The 23,755-nt window shown below is 37.3% G+C and overlaps 1 protein-coding gene across 2 annotated transcripts in view; it reads right to left on the bottom strand.

Moving 5' to 3' along the window:
* Nucleotides 1-23,755, bottom strand: part of LOC139700024 (uncharacterized) — a 569,652-nt gene that overhangs the window by 326,228 nt on the left and 219,669 nt on the right. For both annotated transcript variants that reach the window (XM_071598462.1, XM_071598463.1), the window contains one exon: nucleotides 17,737-17,952. In XM_071598462.1, the coding sequence (XP_071454563.1) occupies nucleotides 17,737-17,952 (216 nt within the window). The remainder of the gene's footprint in view (nucleotides 1-17,736; nucleotides 17,953-23,755) is intronic.

Raw genomic sequence — 23,755 nt, 5'->3', positions numbered from 1 at the left:
TTGATGATATATTTTCCAATCTACGCGTGTACAAATAAAGCAACAGTGCATGAAATCAAGTGGAATAAATCCTTCAATGAAATCTCGGATTCCCAATCAAATTCTGTACTGGATGTTTCTAGAAATGAGTTTCTCTCCAGTTTCGAGTAACACGAATCATGAATGTGCTCACTTTCATGGCTCTCTGAATAAGAAAGGTGAGCATGAAAGTTTCTTTCTTCTTGAGTGACATAAATTTGTTGCTTCAGTTGGCAATCCTGAATGGGATGCGGGAGACGACGCGGAGAAAGAAGAACTGAAGGAATAAGGAAGGTGAGCGAATCGGAGTGCGTTGGGGAAGAATGGGTGGGGCCTGGTCGCTTGGGGAGTCGGAGATGCTGGTATGTGTACAGGAGAACATGGCTGGCTGGGGGTGGGGGACCGAAGTGTAGCAGTATAATAGAGAGGCGGAGGGAAGGAAGATCGAATATCAGGTGTGAGGGTATGGGGAGAGGGTAGGTTAAAGAGTTGGGGGGAGATAACTTCCATGCGGAATGCAAGGAAAGAGTAGCGTGGGAGCTGGGTTGCGAGTGCATGAATACGTGTGCAAGTGATGGAGAATTTTCGGACCTAAAATGCCATACTTCTTCAAATACCTCCAGCTTTCGTGGGTGGAATCCCTTCGAATCCTCCGGGGCTCGAAATATTTTGATGAATCCAAAGCAAGATTTATCGATCAGTTGCGGTAATACTGTGGGTAGGACTGAAGGATTAGATTGGAAGGGATGCCTTTAAATAAATGATGAAGCGATGCTCCCTTTTGATGTTACTCTATCGCGAAAAGTGATAATATATCATAAAGCATAACCGAATTCTCCTCCGGTTATATTTGGTGGCGTATTAGGTCACATAGTAGGAGGTCATTACTTCGGAACCAATACCGATTGCAAATGATGGAGAATTATGTTTGGCCAACTTTAACCATTTATTTTTTTATTTGAATTGCATATTTTAGGAAAAATGCTATTGTAAAACATTCTGTTTTAAAACCAAGGTAATGAGATTTGCCTTGGCACAGAAAAAAACTCGTAGGTACTATGGCTGAAAGCTCATATTTAGACATTTTATTTGCATGCTAGTGTCTCCGTGTTGGAATTTTTATTTTCGCAGCAAATTGAAAGAATAAAGAGGCAGAAATAAGGTTGGAGAAATCAGAAATTCTTAAAAAAATCAATAAAAAAGATGAATCGGTACATTCGCGTATCATAATTCTCAACTCTTTTTAAATTTTCTCTAGTATTATCTTGAGCTGGGCTATTGCTGAAATGATGGGAACCTTTCGTAATGTAGCAATGTGAAATATTTACTGATTATTAGTTTTTCGTAGAGACAGACTTATGTATTTATAAAGAAAGTACAATTATTATTTGTTTATATTTAGTTGATTTAATGTATAAAGTTGTGTTATTTAATATCATTCGAGTGACAATGGACAGAGAGGGAGCAAAAAACCACGAAAATCTAACCTGTAGCATTGCCTTTTTTGATTTAACCCAAAACTGTAAATTCAAATTACAAGCCGTGTCTCCTAATGAACACGTTCCATCAGCAACCATGCCATTCAAATAATAAGTAGTATATAATATGATATAACAATAAAATATTGATTATTAACCACAATTAAATGTTATTTAGGTCAGCAATGGCCAGTTGGAAGTGAAATTTTACAGATTATTACTTAATTAATAATTATTTGAATTCTACTGAAACATGATTTGTGGTGATTATCTAATTAAAAACTTTAGGCTCAGTGCTCATCCAAAACTCATTCAATTCACATTTCTGTAAATTTATTTTTGTATTGAATATTTTGATTCATTTGACTCTTAGTCAGATACACAAATGATCTTTAATTAGAGCCTCGACTGAAATCGAAAATATACCCATGACAGCTATTTATTAAAGTGAAGAATTACACGAAATTATACCGTTCAGAATCTTAATATTAACACGTTTACAAAACTTTCACAACACCTTTATTAAGCGCCGGCAGGTCGTCTTAGACTGCGCAAGTAATCCTTGAATTCTACAAAATTCTGAGAAAAATATTTTTCCGTGCATTATAAATAATCGTAAAAATATTGATCGTCAAGAATAGATAATATCAAGCATTTTTAAGAAAGTATTGGTTCATATTATGGTAAATACCTAATACCTTCATGGTGTTAGAAAATTAAATATCCTCATACCTACTGATAATCGATAATTTGATGTGAACAGGAGTTTAGTTTAAAAAATACAGATAACACGAGCGCCAAAAAAATAAATTCTCTGGCCACATTAATTGTTATCAAATGAGTTTATTTGCATCAAAATTGTCATCATCAACCATTGCCTTTAAAGCGATCCGGACACAGCGAAGGGGAAATTCCGATCGCGGCTAGTATCGGCCGGTTAACGCTGATGTTTATTTTGCAGTCCAAGTTATTGAGGATATCTTTCCCAAGAATTATACCCATGAATCCGGAATTGCCCTTAAAGAGTTCCGCCGCGGGAGAGAATAACGAACGTGACTGCGCTCTCCGGAAATTGATCAAGAGGAGTGTTTTCTCCATGGCTTCACGACACATCCACCTGTGCCATAAGTGCGAGCACAATCCGACATTCATGCCTCCCCCATACGAACGCATGTTACATCTTTGGAGCGGAGCTATCAATTCCGCGGTCTGAACTTTAGGACTGTATACAAGCGGGTCAGACAGTTAATCGGTGCTAAACGGTCTTCCTAGGCTTATGTATTGACCTATAAAACGACATGCCGAGCGATCTCGGTTCATGAGCAATCAATCATGGTGTTAGCGAAGGATGGTCGAGGAGATTTGGCATAACGCGTGCCAACAGGCTGGTGGAATGCCGGGATTAGACACATCCACACCGTTTACCCGTCAGAAAATTCCATGAATTTGGTGTACCAAATGTGAGAGTGAAACAGCATGAAATGCTGGGAGAAATGCTATCCACTTCTCACGATAGCTCAATAATTACGCTAAATAATGGTCCTTAGGATGACATTTTCTCATTTTTTCTGGTTACAGGGCCAAGCATGCTGTTCATTGTTACGCATAACCTAATTTATGCTGGATTATAACGATGGTAATAAATTAATTGGAAACATTTATCACCAGAGAATCTTTTTATGCGTCCGTAGCGCTTTAAATACCATATAATTGTTGTTTTATATTAAAACATTAACTGGAATTAGGATGAAATCCTCATCAAATTACTTCAAACGTATTACGTGACCAAAGTTGTCGGTTTCAAAGCAATTAACTATATTATAAGAGAGATGAAGGCTTCCATATGCTCGTTGACATGATTTTGCCTTTACTTTGAAATCGTAGAATATATTATGTAGCTTTTTCATGAAAAAAGAAAGAATGGAAGTACATTGTCCACTATACATATTTATTTTTGAGTAATACACAGCTAGAAAATTCAATGTTTTCAGTTAATTTTGATATAATAATTATTAGCATGATTTCATCACGCTGTTTTTTGACAAAAACAGTAGCATTCATTGTTAATTAATGTGGGAAAAGTATTTTAATTAGCATATGCCACTTCGAAATTTTAGTTGCTCTTTCATTCGTCAAAAGATAATGGTAGGTAATCCGGAATGCTTTGAAGCCGAGCCATGTCACTGAGCACGGATAGCGTTCAATAACATAATATATACCTAATAGAGACCACTCTGCTGCACGTGATCAAATAAGCAATTAGGGTTACGTGAAAAACCAAAATTAAATGTGACCAACACTGTCGGTTTCAAAGCTTTAACACGCTAAGTTTAACTATATTATATGAGATATGAGGATTTAGCATGATAATTAGCATGATTTTATCTTGCCAGAGAATGAGAAACCGAAATTAAATAGCTTCCATTATTAACAATTACCCAACAGAGTTTGTCTATTAGATGATATACTATTAGGATAGCATCGAATCTGAAAGAATAGAAAGCTTTGGGAAGAACGAAAGTAAGCGTGCTAACTTTTACCGGAGAAAGCAACTTCCGCCGCTGGATGAAATTTACCGCGGGATCCAATGAGGCATTGTGAGTATTGTCAGTCGGCATAGGAGGAAACAGAAAAAAGTGAGAAAGGAAAGCGAATGAGAAGGTAGGGAGTTGTATTATGGGGAACTGGCAATAATACAAGGGAAGCTTGAAGGGAAAGAAGCGGCTAGGCTATAAAGGCAGCGCAACGTTTCGCTCGGGGAAGTGACTCCTTCTTTCTCACTTCATTTCTGCTCTTTTGCTTGAGGCGAAAGCGCCACGTTATCTTCCGTCCATCATGCAAAACAAGAGAGGAGTCGAATAAAAGGTGGAGACTGTGAGAGAGGCTGCCGAAAAAGGGCCGAATGGGAAAGACATAGTCAAAATGGATCTGAGAAAAGGAGAGAAGCAGTTTGAGGATGATGAAGGTCGGGAGCTTGGGCATTAGAAGAGGAAGAAACGGGCATTACTAAAATCTGACAGCTATGGAGACGTCATCAAGGGGAAGGCTGTCTCTTAGCTGCCGAAGAGGACGGGATGCATTCAAATTCAGGCTGACGGTGAAGTTTTGCGGACATTTTTTTAGAACTAAATATCCACGAAAATATTAATACTCATTTTGATGGAGATAATTAAGCTGATATTTGCTAAATACTTTAATTTTATTTTATTCACCATATTAAATAAATTATCTTTATCCATCAAGGTTATCCTTTTTGATCTTATCCGATCCGAGAGTAAAACTTATTTTTAAAAAATCGACATGAACAATCCGCCTCGGGAAAGAGTTAGCATGGTAAAACTGCATTGTAAAATGTATTATGGGAAAAAGAGTATGACCACCTTTAGGTATTTAAATGTATCTCATTGAAAACGGTCAGTTTTCAAGAAGGGTTTTACCAATTAAAGTTTAAACAAGGTTTGTCCCGAAAGTAGAAGAACTGAGTCGATTAAAAAAAATTGCCACCAGAAATTTGATATATTCACTCAAAAATCTTCGAAGCAGCACCCCCGTGCGTCCACACATCGCTGACCGGGGGTATTTCACAACCCGTTCGGGTTCTGGAAGACTGTGGCAGGAATGCTCCCTTGTCGAGGCCTGTTATTACGCTTTCACTGAGCCATGTATACGTCCTTTAAGCACGGATTTAAGGCGAGGGAAGAGGAAGAGATCTGGTGGGCCAATCCCTAAAAAAAATTTGGATCCCCACTAACATGGTCGAGAACCTTGTGGTAGATCCATGAGCGAGTTTCCTTTTGTTCGTCACAGAGCACTCGCGGCACTAAATTCGCACATACCTTTCTCATACCCATGTTTTCGGTCACAAGTCGATGATAAACCCTTTTAGAGACGCTAAGTTAATTGCAAACCATGCAAGAACTTAGTTTAAGATCCCTGTTCAACAAAGCCTTTACTTTTGCAAGATTTTTGATACTTTTTGAGGCGTAAGGTTGTCCTAAAAGTTCGGCTACTTCAACTTCTCTACCCTCACCTAAACAACTTGTGCCAATAGGAAACACTCGATCAACCTATGGCGTTATCACCATAAGCTGTCTTGAGCATGCCATGAGTCTCTTACCCGGTTTTTCCCGGTTTTACGCAAAATTTGATGTTGTACTGCTGTTCCAATAACCAAATTCCTGATGGGCGTAATGAGGTCGCGTTATAGAGGTTTCGCAACACAACGATCCTCACTCCGCTATTGTGGCAGCTGATTGCCACGGCCTCAAGTCTTTACTGAGGCTCCCCTCCCTCGAACCGCCCGCCCACCTTGATCATCTATCTGGAAAAAAATAAGTTCTACTACTTTTGGGACATCTTGTAATTAGCACAAAATCACAATGGGTAATCTATTTCGATAGGGTTTTTTTTCTAAATAATTTTCAAAAATTATTTTGAGAAGAAATTTAGGAAAAGATTACCATTTGGTGCTGATCGTTGCTGGTGAAGAAGCTGAAAACACAAACACTATAAGACAGCAAATCTATTGAATATGTGGCATTAACTAAAGCAGCGATGTTTACTTAAATTGAATTTGAACCTCATAATATTTTAGGCGGTCGAACCCCAATGAATAATGAAGTAATGAGCTATAACATTTTACAGAAGGTAAGATTGGTTGAAGAGTAGCAAATTTAATATTTTGGACGAAAGTGATCACCTCCCCTTAACGGTCACTCGATCAGAAATCATGTCAAAGTAGCAATAAGTTACCTTCCCTTGTACCTTTGAATAGGAGTCTTATCTAAAATTGCTGAGCACTGTACAGCGTTTTAGGAGTGCATTTTACTGTTATGGTGAAACATAAAGTACTAAATGAGTTATTTTCACAATAAAGATATCTGGAGAAATAGAATAAAAGCCAAAATCCTTAGAAGGTTCTACTCCAAAATATTAAAATGAATTTTAATACCTGGATATGCATTTAAGTAATTTTTGCCGAACAATCCAATGCAATAGATCCCTGCTAGTTTCTGAGATCAATCCCAGTTATAAATTCATGTTATCTGCACTGAAACGATGCCAAACGTTTCAATTAGAATGTTAAATGATATCATATTGAAAAGTCTGGTTATCATTTCAGCTCATAAAACTTACAACTTGAAATGTTCAAGAGAGTTGCAGGTATAACAGTCTCGTGAAGGCTTAAGAGACTGAGATTTTGCTTTAGACGATCGCAAATTTAATTATTTTTCTATAAAATTGTGAGACAAATATTTCCTTCTCCCCTTCTAGCCCACTTAAATTCGTTCATAAAAGTATCTTCCTTACAAGTCCTAATTTAAGGTTATTGGTTTACATTTATGAGCATCGTATTTTATATAAAACAACCGTAAATATTTTACGAGTGCTTTCTCAGTCTGTGTTCAATTTTCCGCGAAGTTTCACAAAAAATTTTTGTGGAAGTAATAATGACATATTTAATTGCCTATTCGGTGTATCGAATAGGCAATTAACTAAATTGTGATTCAAAAAATGAAGAAACCATTCTGTAATCCAAATTAAAAGAGCACATTTTAGAGTTAACGTTTTAACATCAGGTGAAAATAGTTTTGACGCTATCCATAAAATTAGGCCCAGTATGTGCAGGTATTTGGACGGCATTTAACTTGCACAAGTGGAAAACAATTTAAGCGAGAGTAATTGTCTTTAAATCATGCAAAAGCACCACAAAATGGCGCCAAAGGCAACAAATGTTGCGAAGAAACGTATTCTACTGGTAAATCGACAAATAAAGTTGTTCAAATTTTACTCCTGGAAATTCGTAAGCTGCTGATGCTGATTTTTTTCCCCAGTGACCAATGCCATTTTTTGCCCAAGTCAAGCCCAGAAAAGGAGAAGATTGAGTAACGATTGGATCAAACGAGGTGGAGAAGAAAGCGGCACGGAAATGCACGGCAAATAAGATTGAAAACACAAAGCAGGAGAGAAAAACTGGGGAGTCAGTTTGGAAATGCAAAACGCGCAGCGGCGGAAAGAGATCAGCGGAAGGAGCGCCGACGTTCACCGATGATCGCTGGTGCGTGAGCAAGGGAAGGGGTGAGATGGAGCGGAATAAACGTACAATGGAACTGGAGCAACTGTGAAAATGAAGGTGGAGAGAGAAGAAAAACTGAGACTACAGAAAAAAGAATAATGGTGCAAAATTCGGGAGGTAGGACGATGTAGGCAGAAGGTTTAACTTGCTAGGAGTCGGGTATGTCAGACAACTCTGGTGAACTAAGCAAAGTTGGACTGAATTTTAGTTTATATTAGGATTTATTGTAGTAATTTTGGGTAGTAATCATAGATGATCCATAAATATAAAAGGTAACATTGGAAAAAAGTTGAGCACCTGGAAACCCCATGGGGAATTATTATGGCTCAATAAAGCCCAGTGATCCTAAACCCAGTTTTAGATTTTGACCTTGCACGGTGGAACAACTCTCCCGCCCACATTTGGGTCTCCGCCATACGGGATCTTCCTCTTATTCGGGTAATCCTGGGGGTGGACAGGAGAACCGGGGTGGGTGGAGGATCTGGAAACCTTTGGTGTATACTCGTGTGCCCGCGAGGAGAGGAGGCGACTAGAGAAATTTTCTATATAACCTTAAACATCGATATCAGTTTTGAAATAGTTCAAGTCTCGCCGCTTTAACGTAAGACTGCCGTAAATATTGTTCAGTGTCTCGGTAGTTTTCAACATACGAGATTTGCCATATTTGTTGCATCTCGTATTTGATAATATCTCTATGTCTATCCATATACGAGCATTCAATGCGAGGAAGGGAGTCAGATGTAAAACTAACCCGAGAGATCACCACCCTATATAAATAGAACGAAGGTTTTCACCCTGCCTCAAGTAGGGGTCGGGATGCCACTGAAAAATATTTGTCTCCAGGATTTGAACCTGGGCCCACTCGATGGGAAGCCTGTACGTGAGCCACCGCACCATCCCGTTTCCGTATGTTTTATGCATCGATATTGATATGATATTAACAATTTTTTTCAGAATGTATTAATTTTAAATTTGGAAATTGTCTAGCAATGATATGAAATAAAAGGTTTTGATAACTGATGTAAATACCTGAAAATATTTGTTTAATATTATATTTATTCAATTTTTCCGCGTGTTAAACATTTTATCAATGATTATGGTAGTGAATCAATTAATTGTCATATTCAACTCTCAAAAAAAGTTACAGAATATATTCATGTTGAATTTGATTACATGGGTTTTCGGGTTGTGCAATATCAATTGGGACATCGACAGGCATTTTAAATTGTGAGGAGTAGGCATATTTAAAGGTTCCTGAATGTTTATTTTTCATGCTATGGCCATAAAGTATCACATATTTCCCAAATGAGATTTATATTACTTCAAAGAGACTTTAGTGACAATAGAATAATTTATGGGTTTTATATATTCAGAATATTGGTATTTGAATTATTCCAAAGTGAATTTTGTAAATATTAGGCGTGACAAGGTAGAAATAAAACATACTGAAGACCCGAAGATTTGAATTTTCCACTATGTGACATTTATTACCGTATTTTTGCACAAATGTTGTGACATTATGGTGTAGAAAGAGCTCAAAATTTTCCCTTGAGATGTTCATTAAGTATCCTCAATGACATTTAGCAGATGAATCGACTCTTACGCCATTTAACCATTTGCCGACCCCGGTGGCGGCGGGGTAACGTCCTCGTCTGCCATTCCAAGGGTCGCGGGCTCGATTCCCGCCTGGGTGAGTATTCCTCCACCTATGGCTTGGGTGTTTGTAAATGTGACTATTGTTATCGTTGTTAATAGTTCGATGTAAAGGCCAAAATGTGCTGTTTTCGGACTCATACTGAATAAATAAATAAATAAATTTCCCTTTATCTGTATCAGTGCCTACTGGGAGGGACACTCGGATACTGCTTGTAAGCTTTTTACTTTCTTCCGGTGTAGACTTTTGAACAAGCTCTCGCTCACTACAGTCATTGTTTACTTTTTTAATTTAATTGTTTTAAGCTCGCGATTAAAATTAATTCTGGTAATTATTCTGCTTATCATCGACTGGACGGTTGCTGATTTATGCGTCATCGGGTGGCAATAATCAGAGGGAATCATGATGCAGAAAGTTTCCTGCGAATTGAGAACAGGTGTTTGGAGTTATTGCTGGGATTAGGGGTTTTTGGCCATGAATGTCAATGGTGAGGTCACCTGTAGGTGATGTATTGCATTGAAATCAGGTTAAAAATGATTTTTTTAACTGGAGGAAAGTTTCACTAATAAGGCCAGAAATACATTCTGAAGTGCTTATAACCTAGTATCATAGGATACGCTATTTGATATATTCTATTTAATTACGATATTATGCCTACATCTTATATTCTATTAAAAAGCATTAAATAATTACATATGCATGCTTTTTCTTAGATAGAAATGCTTTTTATGTATCCCTCAAATTATCTAAGATATTATTTTATAGAATTAATGAATAATAATAAGAAATCGTAAAAAATAATTAACAAAGGAATTTTATGGGGATAATATTTTAGATTTTACAAATTGGGTGGGAATAAATAATTTGTTATTGAAAGACATGAGAAGTTTAATTCGCTGATATTCCTTTTTTGGAAGTCACAATATCTTCCAAAGCCTATGTGGCGGTATACATACTATATATAGCCACCGTTCAAGGCTAAATAAAAGAATTGGGGTGAAATGACGTAATAAAAAATGGATTTATTCAAATGAGCGGCTATTTACCGTTTTTATTTGAGGAAAGAGGGTTTGACTGAAGAGGTCCTACGTTAGCAACACATTAAAGACAACAACGCCAGAAGGAAAATGATAGCATGCACTGCAGTTGATATTGAAACATTTGATTGGTTAAATACAGAGTAAAGAGGGTTGATAGAATAGATTATCAGATCTGTGCAGTCTGCAGATGATCAGCACCGTCATCATGATATCCCAGGCCGTCACTTTGTGGGATGCTCGCAAAAGGCGACGGAGGTAGGGAGACGTTTCAGGAAGGTTTCCAAAGGATCTCTCCTCCTCCGAGTTGAAAATGTCGGTTACCTTAGTTACATGCACACAATAGAGCGGAAATTTATTTACCCACCCCTGCTTCCCAACCAATTCCCTTTATCTTTTTTTTCTTGAAAGCGGAAGTGACAGACTGGTGACATGATGGTACTGGCGGGGAGAGAAGACAGGTGATTGACCGAGATGATGATTCCCTGACTCAGAATATTTCTCGGGTTTAAGCACGACTAGGCAGAGGTTTCACTAGCTTATCATACAAATGTGCTCAGTCGTCTCGATATATAAAAATTGTATTTTTATGTGCTGATCAATGCGTGAATTCTCGGAGTTTTATTTCAACTGTATGACAGTAGTTTTTCTCCAGAATGACTTCTTTAATTTCTTCAGAAGTTATTCCTTGTATATTTTAGAAACTTTTCTTGCGATTAAATTAAAAATACAAACGTTTATGATTACGGCTTAAATGTTGTATTGTCATGAATGAATCTTTCTTGTCGGTAAATGATGGTATAATTCCTTATACGTATGGAAACGGCGAACCACACCGTAACTATTTGAAATAGGACAAAATTTAAATGCTTAATTCTGCAGCAGCTACTTAAATTTTTCGTGACTCAATCATAACACAATTTGAGCATTTTAAGCACTGAGATTTTATGTACTATGCTTCATGATTATAAATTCTTTTTTAGTAATATGTGACTAGGGTATAATGGGACCGACGAATAAAAAATACAATATTGCCTATCAATCATTATTTCAATCATAATAAGACAGGAGCGGATAATTTCTTCTGATTTCCAATAAGTTTTAGAAACATATTTTAAGGGTGGGTTTCGGAATGTAGGAGTTTAGTGGAAATATAAGGAGGGGGAAGCGGGAACGTGTTACAATAAACTCTGGGACCCTGAAAGACAGAATTTGATGTTATCACTGCTGTTAGAAAAAGTTTAGTGGACGTAATAGATAACTGACTTGCATTTCTGTTTGCTTTGAAAAACTGTTGCCTTTTAAGTGGGATTATTGCCCTCTGAAATGGCAGAAAGCTTATTGGTTCTCTTCAATCTCAAGATGAATAATTGAAAGCATATGTTACTGAGATACGACTCAGTAGCTCTCCCACCGGCAGTGTGCCATGTTATCTCCGGTGTCATTTTAATGTTATGTTCCTTCAATAATGTGTCTTGCATTGTTTTTTTTATGATTGAACACTAATTAAAAAATAAAAGCTACATTTATACCATGTAGAAGTAATCCAAATCTTGTAAACATAGCACGGAGAGCGATTATTGCAATTCTTTTCCTGCTCCATTTAAAAATAAATTTGGCGATTCATCATTATTCTTCAGTAAAAAAACATCAACCATTAATAATAAATAAATAATATATAATAATGATATATAATAAATAATTATATAAAAAATAAATAAAAAATTTCATGAATAAAAAGTAGGGGATATGAAATCGAGGTACCTATAGAAAATAGAGATTTTGAAATAAACAAGCAAGCTACTTACCACTTTAGCATATTTTTACATCAACTGAATTCCCATATATAAGAACATGGGCCATAGTAAGGCCGTAACAAGTATTACGTGCTGTTCATTTGAAGTTACGAAAACATTGGAATTCGATGTGCTTAAAAATAATATGCAGGGAGTTTCTATGCGGGATGTACATGATCATGCTTTCGGTAGAAATTGATGTTGAGAGGATTTCACGTTTCCATGAAAAATAAGGGGAGGAGGGGAGAATATAGCATGAAGAAGAGTGAGAAATACCCAGGGGTAAGAGCAGGTCTATTGATGTCCGAGTTATGAAAAGGAAAACCCTAAGGTCGAGAGGGAAAATACTTATAAAAGAGGATGATATGAAAAAAGTTTCTCGGGAGGAATGGAGCCTGAGAAGGTATAAGCTGGAGAGGGGACATGTAGGAGAGGAGGGGATGGCTCAAGGTGGTAGTAATGGAAAAATCGGGAGAGAAGGAAACCTCAAGTGTAACACTGGGGTTGAGTGAGGGTGACAGAAGTAGGTTTGGCGCATAAATGGTACAAACAGAATCTTTTCATGGACTTCCCTTTCAGTGGTTTCATTTCATTTCCGTCGAGAGCATCAACTGCTGATGTGTGTAGAACAGTGCCATTCCACAACGGAGAAAATAAATAAAATAAGTTATGAAATAACTACCACTAACCTCCAAATAACCTCCAAATCAAGTTATTTCTATGAGAGTGTGCTATTATAGAAACGAATAATGCTATTTAATAAGTTCATAAAAATATCTCCCTATTCCCTGCATATGATTTTGATTTTTATTTAAAACTATTAAATGCTATCATGCACAAAAGGGCGCATAAAACTTAGGGTATATTTAAAAATATTAATAAAAATCGAAAGATAGGTATGAACGATTGCATCACTGATTATTTTATTAATTATATGAGAAAAGAGGAACGCTCCAAAATATTTCGTTAGATTTGGTCAATTTTTGTTGGAATACAGGTGATGATTGTGCATATATTTAAATTATTTTTTGACCACTCACAATGCTGAAAAAAATGAAATTCAGTGAAAAAGATTTGATGAATGGACCATTATTGTCAGTAACTGGTTACTACCTTAGCGTATTTTTCAAATTTCAACGCGTAGAAAGCGTTAAGAAAAAACTCACCACTTTGAAAACGAAAATAAATGATTCTTCTTTCTAGTTTTATTTTCCTTTGTCAGTAATGAGTTTTAAATAACATTTAAAAATGTGTTGTACATATTTACTGATTATATATTAAATTCTATCTAGCTTCCAAAAAAAAAGTATTATAGCTACGCTATTCACATCGAAAACAGGTACGTTTATCGAGCTAACGTAGAATATTTATGATTCATTGGTGAACTAATATCAACTAATGCGGTAAATAGCTGTTATATGAAGTAGTGTTAACTAATGAAAATATAAAATTTTACGTTTAATAATCACTACTTCGGAAACAGTATTATTAAGTGAATTTTTGGCGGCCTGTTCCCTTATTCATAGATCCTGATAGGTAGATAGCAGACTCATTTTGAAGTGTTTTCATTATTATATATTTTTGAGCATATTATTGTTGGGTAAGTTTATGTCTTTGACATATAAATCTTTCAACACTGTTAACATTGGTTGACCAGTGATAATGATAATATGATTTGACCAGTGATAATGATAATATGACCTTTGAATTTTAGCTTTTATCTTCTCCACCCACTGTAAATTCAATAATTAACCGAAGTAAATTTTTTCCATTGGCAGTGCAATAAGCCATCCTGGACTAGTAATAGTCATCTTGCATACAAAATCAAATTTATCAGCCTTTGTATCGGAGGACCTTATCTGAAGTGAAGGTATTAAAGCAAGGAGTTTACCTAAATGGCACCAGAGATATAGTCAAAATGATCAAGGATAAAAAGAACAATTTCCGTATTCATAGTAAATGAAAACATGATTTATCGCAGATGCAATGAGGAAATACTCCAGGTTAAGTGCCCCAGGGCATATAAAATTTCGGTTTTTTGGTATTTCCTCCGCGTCTTAGATAAGAATATGATGCAGCAAATCAGTCAGTTGTTTTACGTTCCACGTGAGTAGCAGTAGGATGAATCTATCAAATTCACCAAAAATAAGATCCTTCAGTGGTTATACTGAGTTAGGGAGAAATAAAAAATCATTGCACTAGATAAATCATGGTGTTATATCTAACTTCTCCGGGATCCAATGTCCTGTACTTCACCTACGAGTAGATGTATAGTATCTTCATCATTTGATATAAGCTGCTTCATTCTCTCTTAAGAGTCAGAAATGAGTAATTTATGATTGAAGGTCAATAAAATAAATAAACTTGTCATTGAATTGTGCTGCAAACGGTGTGGCAATTGAGATTAAATGATATGAATTATTGTAAGGGAACCTAACTTTTTAGCGTTCAAAATGTCCGTCGGTGTTGAGCTTAGTGAAAATTTATGTAACTTGAAGTATTGGTGGCGTATTTTTGAGAAGAATTTATCAATTTATTCAGTTATTCAGGTCAGTAACGTTGAAAATACTACTCCGGAAATTGTTTCCGAAACTTTCTTATTTGCGGGAACGAGCGGCATCGACACATTTACCGACCATACTTTATACAGAACCGTCTTCCAATTCCATGAAAAGCAATTCGACTGAGAGTCTCCGCGCGGATGTCTGATGGGAATGGCCTCCGAAAATCTGACCGGCGGCGGCGTCGGCGCCAAGTTCTATCCCCTCGCGTGAAAAGTGCCAAGGAACGAATGAGTGGAAGTGGAATGGGAGAGGGGAAATGAGAAAGGGGAAAAGAAGTGGAAAAGAATGAATGTAGCAAAAGAAAGGATCGAAGAAATGGAAGAGAGATAGAGAGAAGGGGAAAAGGAAGGTGGATAATTGACAGAAACTTGAGTATTCGCGCGGACACTACAGAATAATAGGACAATGCCGCCAGCCGGAAGGGCGGGAGTGGACGCGAAAGAAAGGAGGACACTGAGAGAGAAGGTGTCACCCTTGCCCTTTCACTCTCTACCCCCTGGCCATTGAAAATAAAGCTTGGAAAAAAGTACTAATTCCGGCCGTGCCTGCTGGGTAGCACTCAGCTAATTAATCGGCGACGCTTAAATTTCCTTTCTCTCCGATCTTTTTCTCTGAGACAACCTCACCTCAATGGGTGCTTGGAAGCAAAAATTTTAGGATGAATTTTTGCAAGGACAGGAAAGGCTGTATCTAATTGCAGTTAAGAAAATAAGGTGAGTATTTTCTTGAAAGCTCTTGAAATCAGGGTTTAGATTGGGACATTTTCGAGTTCCATCAATTTTTATTAAACGCAAAGGCTCGAAGGAGCTAATTAATTTGATGACGTCATGAGGCCACTGCCACTCTAGGGGAATATATTATTGAGATTAATCCATTACTCTTTACATTAGTTGTTTGAAAGTTTTAAAATAAACAATTTAATAAATTTTTGGAAAGTATTATTATAATAATAACAATAAACGCAGCATGTATTAAAAATATGCATTAAAAATTTTTAATGCCCTGATAATTGAAATCAGAAATGGAAAAATTTTATAATGTAAAATACATTTTCCTTATTATTGTGAATTTCATTTACAGTAAAGTGAATACATCTAAAACGTTAAGGAATATGACGTTGTACTGAGGGCAATCGATTTATCATATTCAAGCTCCAACTAATGATGGCTGCCTGATTAATGCCTTCAGTCAATTTTGCTGGATTTTTAAAATATATCGTACTTACTTTGAAAACGTGAACCTGTCTTGCGAGGGAAGCACCAAAGTTACCTTACGATATATTTATGAAAAGAAGAGAGTTGAGGAGCATTTAGGTATACCAAGCTTGGGGATGTTGCCCAGGGGCGACTAAGTCGAAATTTCACTCTCGAGAGTCAGAGGACAGCGTTCTAAAAATAGGTGTCTTTCCTAGCATTTATTATATTGAAAAAATGTAAGTAGAGTCGGCTACAATGTCATACGCAGCATTTTGTAACTTTTGTGCGTACTTAATCATTATATTTGTAACCGTGAACCCCGGAGTATACACTGGGATCCGGTGGGCCCTACTTTGATAACCAGTTATTAACAAAATATTAATATTCTCTTGTAAACGTGACAGGTTATTACGCAGCTCACTATCACAACAAATATGGGGAGAAATAGGTTACTCGTCAGGAACTAGATGGGATCTAATTTCAATAAACTGATGCTACGCAAATTTAACGAAAAACTAAAACAGAGGCGTTTATTAACTTGGCTCCTTTTAAAAAGGGTATGCGTTATTTAGAACCAAACTGGGGATAAATATATTTGAAATAAGATACTTAAGTATAAAAATGAGGTTAATCAAATTCAATCGGCAATCTTTAAAAAAAATTTGAAAAGATGCTCGGTTAAATCTGTATGTTTTCGGAGGCAAACGGCCACTTTCATTGCAATTCTTACATCGAAGAAGACGCTCAAGTCTCATGAAGTACATCGGTATTTGCACAATTACGGTGGACGGGGAAGCTATTGAGGGCGTACAAATTCGGTTTTCTAAAGATGTCGCCACGGGATCTAATATTAAAAATCATTACGACTCCGAATCTGAAATTGATCGGATCAGGTGTATCCGAAATAGAGATAAAATGAATTCTCAAAATAATCCGTTTCAAACTTCGAGACTCGAGATTGAGGATAACGATTTTCGAGTGAATCGAATGGCAAGTGCGCGTTCGTAGATGCCACGGGCATGCGCGCACGCATAGGGATGGCGGACAGAGGTCATCGAGAAGTATCACCACCAGAAGTGGGGCAATTACGAAGGGGCGGAGAGGGGAAAATAAAGACCGCTCAGGGTGGCGTAGAATGTGTGCGTTTGGGTCACCCTTCCTCGTGCTTCAATTTGGGAGGAGGGAATCCTGCATTGGCGCACCGAGGATGATGCAGAGAACTTGTTTGCCGCGACCGATAGCGTGCGTTAATTCCCTCGTGCAGGTCAAAAAAATGTGGAAACGCTCCAGTGGTTTCGTGTGTAGGAAGTATTTTTACTCAACGTCATGATTCGCATCGGGGAAATAAACCAAAACGCAATGGCGAGTGTGCGGCAGGCACTCCGGTTTTCTGATAAATCGGAGATGACCTCAACTTAGAGATATTTTCTGGTTAATATTTAAAAATATAAAAGAGTGCCTGGGAAGATTTCGTTTTGGTAATGTGTAGGTACTGAGCAATATGTTTTCGGCTGTATTTAACCATTGTATTATCAGGAACATGTACGAAATTATCTGAAATTATTTTTATTTACACAAATAATGTCTTTTCCTGTAAAGTTACATAATTTGATAGATCACTGCAGATTTCATTGCCGGGTAATGACGCTTTGGATATTATTACGCGACATTATATAATATTTTACACGTGATTAAAGTCAGCATAATGCGTTGTTGGAGTGAACGGAGCCTAGTTTGTTAAAGGAAGTAAAATGTCTGAATTTTTAAAATATTTGCTTTGGAATCAATCGACCGGTCTTCAAACCATTGATCTGCTCCCATCGGGGAGGGTTCGTTAACCATGCGTAATGGCCGACGTATTTCCACCAACACGTGCACGTTTCGCCGAGGGAGCAATGAAAATGCCAGTGGACTTACTGTGGACGCAGTGCTGCTCCAGACCACACTGGGTACATCTCCTGGGTGAGACAGCACCACAGGGGCACCCACCGTCCTTGACGCAGCAGGCGCAGTCATCGGCACCGGTCGGGTGTACCCCTGAGGTGGATGAGGCAGGAACCCCGCCGGGTGGTGTTGCTCCGTCCCGCGGGCAACTGCACCCCGTTCCCGACACCGTCCACAGGTCAACCTGGCCTAGACACAGGGATAAAGAGAGGTCTCTTTAGTTATGTGATTGATTGATTGATAATAGTTATGTGATTGATGTTGTATGTCATCCTGGTAAAAAATTAGCGCGAACGGAACGTCATAGGAAATACTTCGAGTGTAAAAAAAGTATCACTTATTACCAAGCAAATTATAGAACCTTCGTGATAGATATGAAATTACATGAATAAGTAAATGCAGTTGCAATGAAATTCTAAAGTAATTGGAAGGCTAAATATTAACGTTTGGATACAAACTGGAATAGGTAAAAAAGTTCACCTATTCGGATTATGATTCGGATGAGATTTGACAGAATAATGGGAGCACTATAAGGATTACGTTAGGTAAAGAAGCGTTCACAATTAGTGGAAGTTGATGGCAAGTCAATTAAGTTAAGATGTACAGAAATGATTAAGGAAAACTCTAAAATGGACCGAGGTTTATATAGTTCAGAAACTTGGTCGTGGAGGTAGAAGGATAAGCGTAAATGGAAAGCCTGCGATATTTTGGTTTGATGAAGAATGCAGGAAATTAAACGTACGGAAATAAAAACGAAAATCATGATAGAAAAATCTGGAAAGGGAAAAAAACTGTTTATGGGTGTACTTTGAAGAAAACAGGAAGAACGGCTGCAGGAGAAACTGAGAGGTATGGGATGCTGAAGACGGTAATAGAGTGGAGATTGGTGGGAAATGGAGATAGAGAGAGGTAAAAAAATAGGCATTTTGGATGGAATTTTGGGTAGATAGGAGGTATTTAGAGCTAAAGAATGTATTGGTCTCGTGATTAGTATTCGGTATTAGGAAGTTTTCCTACCACGCTAGTCAAGGTTTAAGCAAATTTAAAAAAACTGCGGGAAATTCCGCTACAGTAACATTTTACGGAGTCATCCGTTAATCTACATTACAATGCAACAGTTTTCAAAGTGTTAAAAATAAACTCCTTGTCCGGGTTCGAATCCCATCATCATCATCGGTCGTTCAATCCTAAGATTGGTTGACCGCAGCCCTCCATCCTATCCTATCTTATGCTAATTTGCTTACTTCCAATATTTTTTGCAAAGTATTTTCTTCTTTATTTGCCCCATGTATTTATCCCTACGCTTTCCTCTTAGGACTTTTCCCTCCATTTTTCCTTCTATGATATTCTTCACGAATCCATTGTGCCTCTTGGTGTGACCAATCCATCCGGTTCCTTTTTTATCCATGGTGCTCCATAAGGTCCGTTCTTCGTCTATTCTTCTATATACTTCTTCATTTCTTATTTTATCCGTCCATTTGATCTTAAACATTATCCTCCAGCACCAAGTCTCGAAGGCTTCTAGTTTTTCTGGTCTACCTTTCAAATGGTCTATACTTCTGATCCGTTGAGTGCCACGCCCCATACGAATGTTTTCACACCTTGTTTTCTCGTCTAAACTTCTATCCTCTTCGAACATAACAGTTGTCTTTTCATTGTGAATGCTCTCTTGGTTTGAACTATTCTTCACTGAATATCTGTAGTACTTCCTCCGTCCCATGCGATGGTACTTCCTAGATAGGCGAAGGAATCCACTCGCTCTAATTTTTGTCCTTTCAGCGAGACTACTGTATTCCGCTTCTCTCTTTCACATCCTAGTATTTTATTCTTCATCTTGTTTATGTTTACGTAGTATCTTTGTCCGATTCAATCCAATACGTTTAGTGATCTTTGTAGATACTGCTATCATTGTTCTATCCTCGGCTGAGCGTAGCAAGTTTATTTCTTCTCCATCCATTCTAATTCCGTTTAATCCGATGCCTTGTCCTTCTCTTACCACCTAAACACATGCAGGTCCAACTACTGGATGAAGGAGAAAGGAGCACCGAAGGGAGATAGGATGAACTGAAGAGGGTAACCGCAGAAGTTTAAGAAGAGCAACTGTTGAGAAAGAGAGCCAAAACGAAGAACCCATGGATCACAGTGGAGATAAGGAAACTAATAGAAGAAAGAAGAAAATATAAGAACACTAAATGTTGTTATAAGGAAAGGCTCTACAAGAAGGTTAAGATCAAAGTCAACCGAGAATGCAATAAGGCTATAGAGAAAATTGGATGGAAGGCTACTGCGAGTAAACCAACGAAAATATAAAGACTGGGAATACTGACACAGCATACAAACTGGTGAAGATACATTTAGGAGGAAATAAAATGAAAAGCAGCAACATCAGTGATGTAAACTGGGATATCCTGATAGAAGGTGAAGATATTGGCAATAAATGGAAGCAATACATCGAAGAACTGTACCAAGGCCCGAGGCTCATTGAACAAAACATGACGAAGAACGAGAGTGAAACGGATGACGAAAACCAGGGCCCAAACATATGGAGGAGCGAATTCGATTGAGCAGTAAAATACCTTAAGAAAAAAAAGCTCCTGGAGAAGACAAAATCGACGGAGACATCATCAAGGCACTCGGAAACAAAGCCAAGGACAATCTGTACGGAATAATCAAAGATAGCTACAAAGACGGAAGACTTTCAAAGGAGTGTGATGATCGCGATGCCAAAGAAGACGAGGACAGAGATATGTGATGAACACCGAACCATGAGTCATGTGTATACATGCATCAAAAATACTTAAGCGATTAATAAGTCGAAGTATGGAAAGGAAAATAGAAGATGGCTTATCGGAAAATTAATCTGGCTTTAGGAAGAACAGAGGAACCAAGGTAGCCATATTCTGTCTTAGAATCATGAGAGGGAAAGCAATGCAAGTGAAACAGCAACTGAATTCGTGGACTTGGAGAAAGCCATCTTCAATATGAAATAGAACAAGACGTTTGGACTGCGGAAAAATTCGGAATAGATTACAATGACAGAAAAATAGTGTATCAGCTATACAAGAAGCAAGCAACTACAATGCGTATGAGATATGGAAGCCATAAAGAGGCTAAAATTAACAAAGGAGTTAATCAAGGATAGAACCTCTCCCATGAATTGTTCAACATGTACCTGGAAGAGGCAGTAAGAGAAGGACAAGGCATCGGATTAAACGGAATTAGGATGGATGGAGAAGAGATAAACTTGCTACGCTAAGCCGTGGATATATTATGATATATAACAAATATTGATATTATGATTTAGTGGATAAAATGGAGGGGAATTAAAATGATGTGTGTGCTTGTAAACACCTAAGATGAACGTTATTTGTGAACGCCCCCGTTTGAATTTTATAAGTAAAAATTTCCCTTTGAATAACTTGTGTCATGTATTACATGAGGAATAGCTAAATGCGAAGGGTTTTTCATCTCCTGTATATATTTATATTTTGGTGTTGTATTCTGCAGATAATTGTGAATAGTAGAATGAAAATAATTTCATTTTAATAGAATTTTCTCATTTTTAATATGATAAGACTGTAGAGCAGAATGCCAGGCGATCTACGAGCCGTAAAACAGAGTGTCGCTTTGGGATATGAAAGTGTATATTTTGCGTTAGGCTTTGAAGGGAACAATTATATTAGTGGTTTTTGCTAAAAGATATAATTATTTAAAATTTATCTATATGTATTTTTTAAAATTAAACCTATATTAACATATCTTTTAAATATGATACAGCCATTATTACATACAAGAAAAATCTATTTTGTTTTGAAATTCATGTACTTCGAAAACATGCCATAAATGTTTCATTCATTTATCCTGCGTTATCTAGTCAACCCAGCGGTTCTAAAAGGCTTTATCCACCGTCAATGGGTGCATCGTAGATATTTCAGTAAGACGGGTTCAGTTTTTATGGAAGGGCGTAAACCACCATTTTTTTCCCACGCGGGGTTTACCTCTGGGCGTCTGAAAACGGTGGCTGAGGATATTCCAGGCTCTGTTGTTGAAAGAGGAGACGGAGGAAAGAGATATGGAGAGATTACGTTCACCTTAAGGGCTTTAAGATCTATATCTATGCAATTCTCTCCGATTTTTTTGTTGTCACTGCCCTTGCAGTTCCTCCAGAGTTCTCTACCGCTTTCATGCAGAGATAAATAAACACCACTCTGTTAGGATTAAGAGTTTACATGGAGGATAAAAGTAACGCAAGGTACATTATACTTTATGTTTTTCTGGTTTTACCAAGTTGAAAAAAAGAGTCTGTCCTTAGGCCTCCTCTGGCCTCAAAGAGACTTGAGGCTAATGCTAACATGCAATGTTACGTGAAGAAAAATAATCTATTCTGATGCACTGATATGGAAGAAACTGATTTCTTTATTTTCCTCAAGTTTAAATATCTGCTAGATCAAAGTACAGGTTTTTATATATGGTAACTTACTGTAGGGTCACATAGGCACATGCGACGTATACGAATGAGTAGTTTTATTGTACGCATTTAGAGATTAATAGAAACAGACTAAGACATATAATGTGCTCCTGAAAACCAATGCATCATTTATGCATACGTTTATTCTAAGAACTCTTCTACACAAAAGAGTTCAGCAGTTCTTACAACTTCTGAACTTACAACACAAATTATTCCTAACTGATATCAAAGCAATTATTGCATCTATTAAAATTGAAGCTCTTGGAAAACTGCCTGGTGAAGTGAGTAACTAAATATGGGATTATGTTTATTTTCCGGTATGTTTCAGTTTCATTTTTAGGTATTTCGCAACCCTTGGACAAGGGAATTCATGTTGGTTTCAAAGAACCAAGACACGCCCTTGCGAATAAAGAGAAAAGGCTTAGCTAGGTGATACACGTGGAGGCCTTAAAATTGATAAAAAAGCGGAGGAAAAAATGAAATCCAAAGTGACAGAAGATTTCTGAGGAAAGGAAGCACTTTGGAGCATAAATTTTGAAATCAGCAGAGAGAAAAAGAGAGAGCGAGCGCTTCAAATAAATATAAATTACCAACACGCGAATCCTTTATTACCGGGGGGAACGAATATGGAAAACAAAATGACAAGCCATAAATATTCCTTAAATTAAACGCAATGCATCATTTGCGTCGACCCTAATCTCCTCTTTTCGTCCTTAGGAGGAAAAAAATCGGGATGAAATAAGGTGCAGAATGGGAGGGGTCTTGGAGAGGTAGTAAGGCGGGCATTAAAAACACGTGCGTGTAATATCTATATATGTAAACGTTCTACATTCCAATGAAAAAGGAGTTAATGCCAAAGAAATAGAAAAAATAAAATTTTGTGTTTCGTGCCGTCACCACGCCTATGGCAGTACCTTTACGAAAATGGTTATGTAATGGTGTTTCATATTTGTGTACAAACACAAACTACTCGTAAACTCTTGGCGGAAAACTTAGGCAGTGACAAACACATCTCATAATATAGACACTATTAAAACGCATACAAATATAGAACGGAGACTCGCGTGTATACTTTCAATGTTTCGACAGTCATGTCACCTTCTTCGAACGATAAATTTGGCATTTTCAAAATTAAAGCAAATAGAATTAATTTTAGGCTGTGACAAAATTAAATAAAGAATATGGAATGGTACCTCAACAATGATTGAGAGCGGATGGTGGTTGATGGTTATTAGTTCGCATGGTTTAGGCCAAGCGATTTGAAAGCGCCTTGCGGCCAATTGAGTCCGAACTCCCGGGTTTTTATCTTAAAGCGGCCCGCAGATGCTGGATAACTACTATTACGACTACATTAAAGAAGTGACCGAATTAATGACTATAGGTAGAATTTGGTTAGAAATGTGATGACTGAAGAATGTTGGAAGTTTTTTGGGGAAACGGTGATTGATGATACAACAGGAAATGGTAATAAGGCCACAAGAAACTAAGTGGCGGTATGTGACATTTTTTTAAGCGTAAGTGGCA

The sequence above is a fragment of the Hetaerina americana genome, unplaced genomic scaffold (genome assembly GCF_022747635.1).
Source record: "Hetaerina americana unplaced genomic scaffold, ioHetAmer1.1.p SCAF_10, whole genome shotgun sequence".
Classification (NCBI taxonomy): domain Eukaryota; kingdom Metazoa; phylum Arthropoda; class Insecta; order Odonata; family Calopterygidae; genus Hetaerina; species Hetaerina americana.
This window is presented reverse-complemented; position numbering and strand designations above follow the sequence as displayed.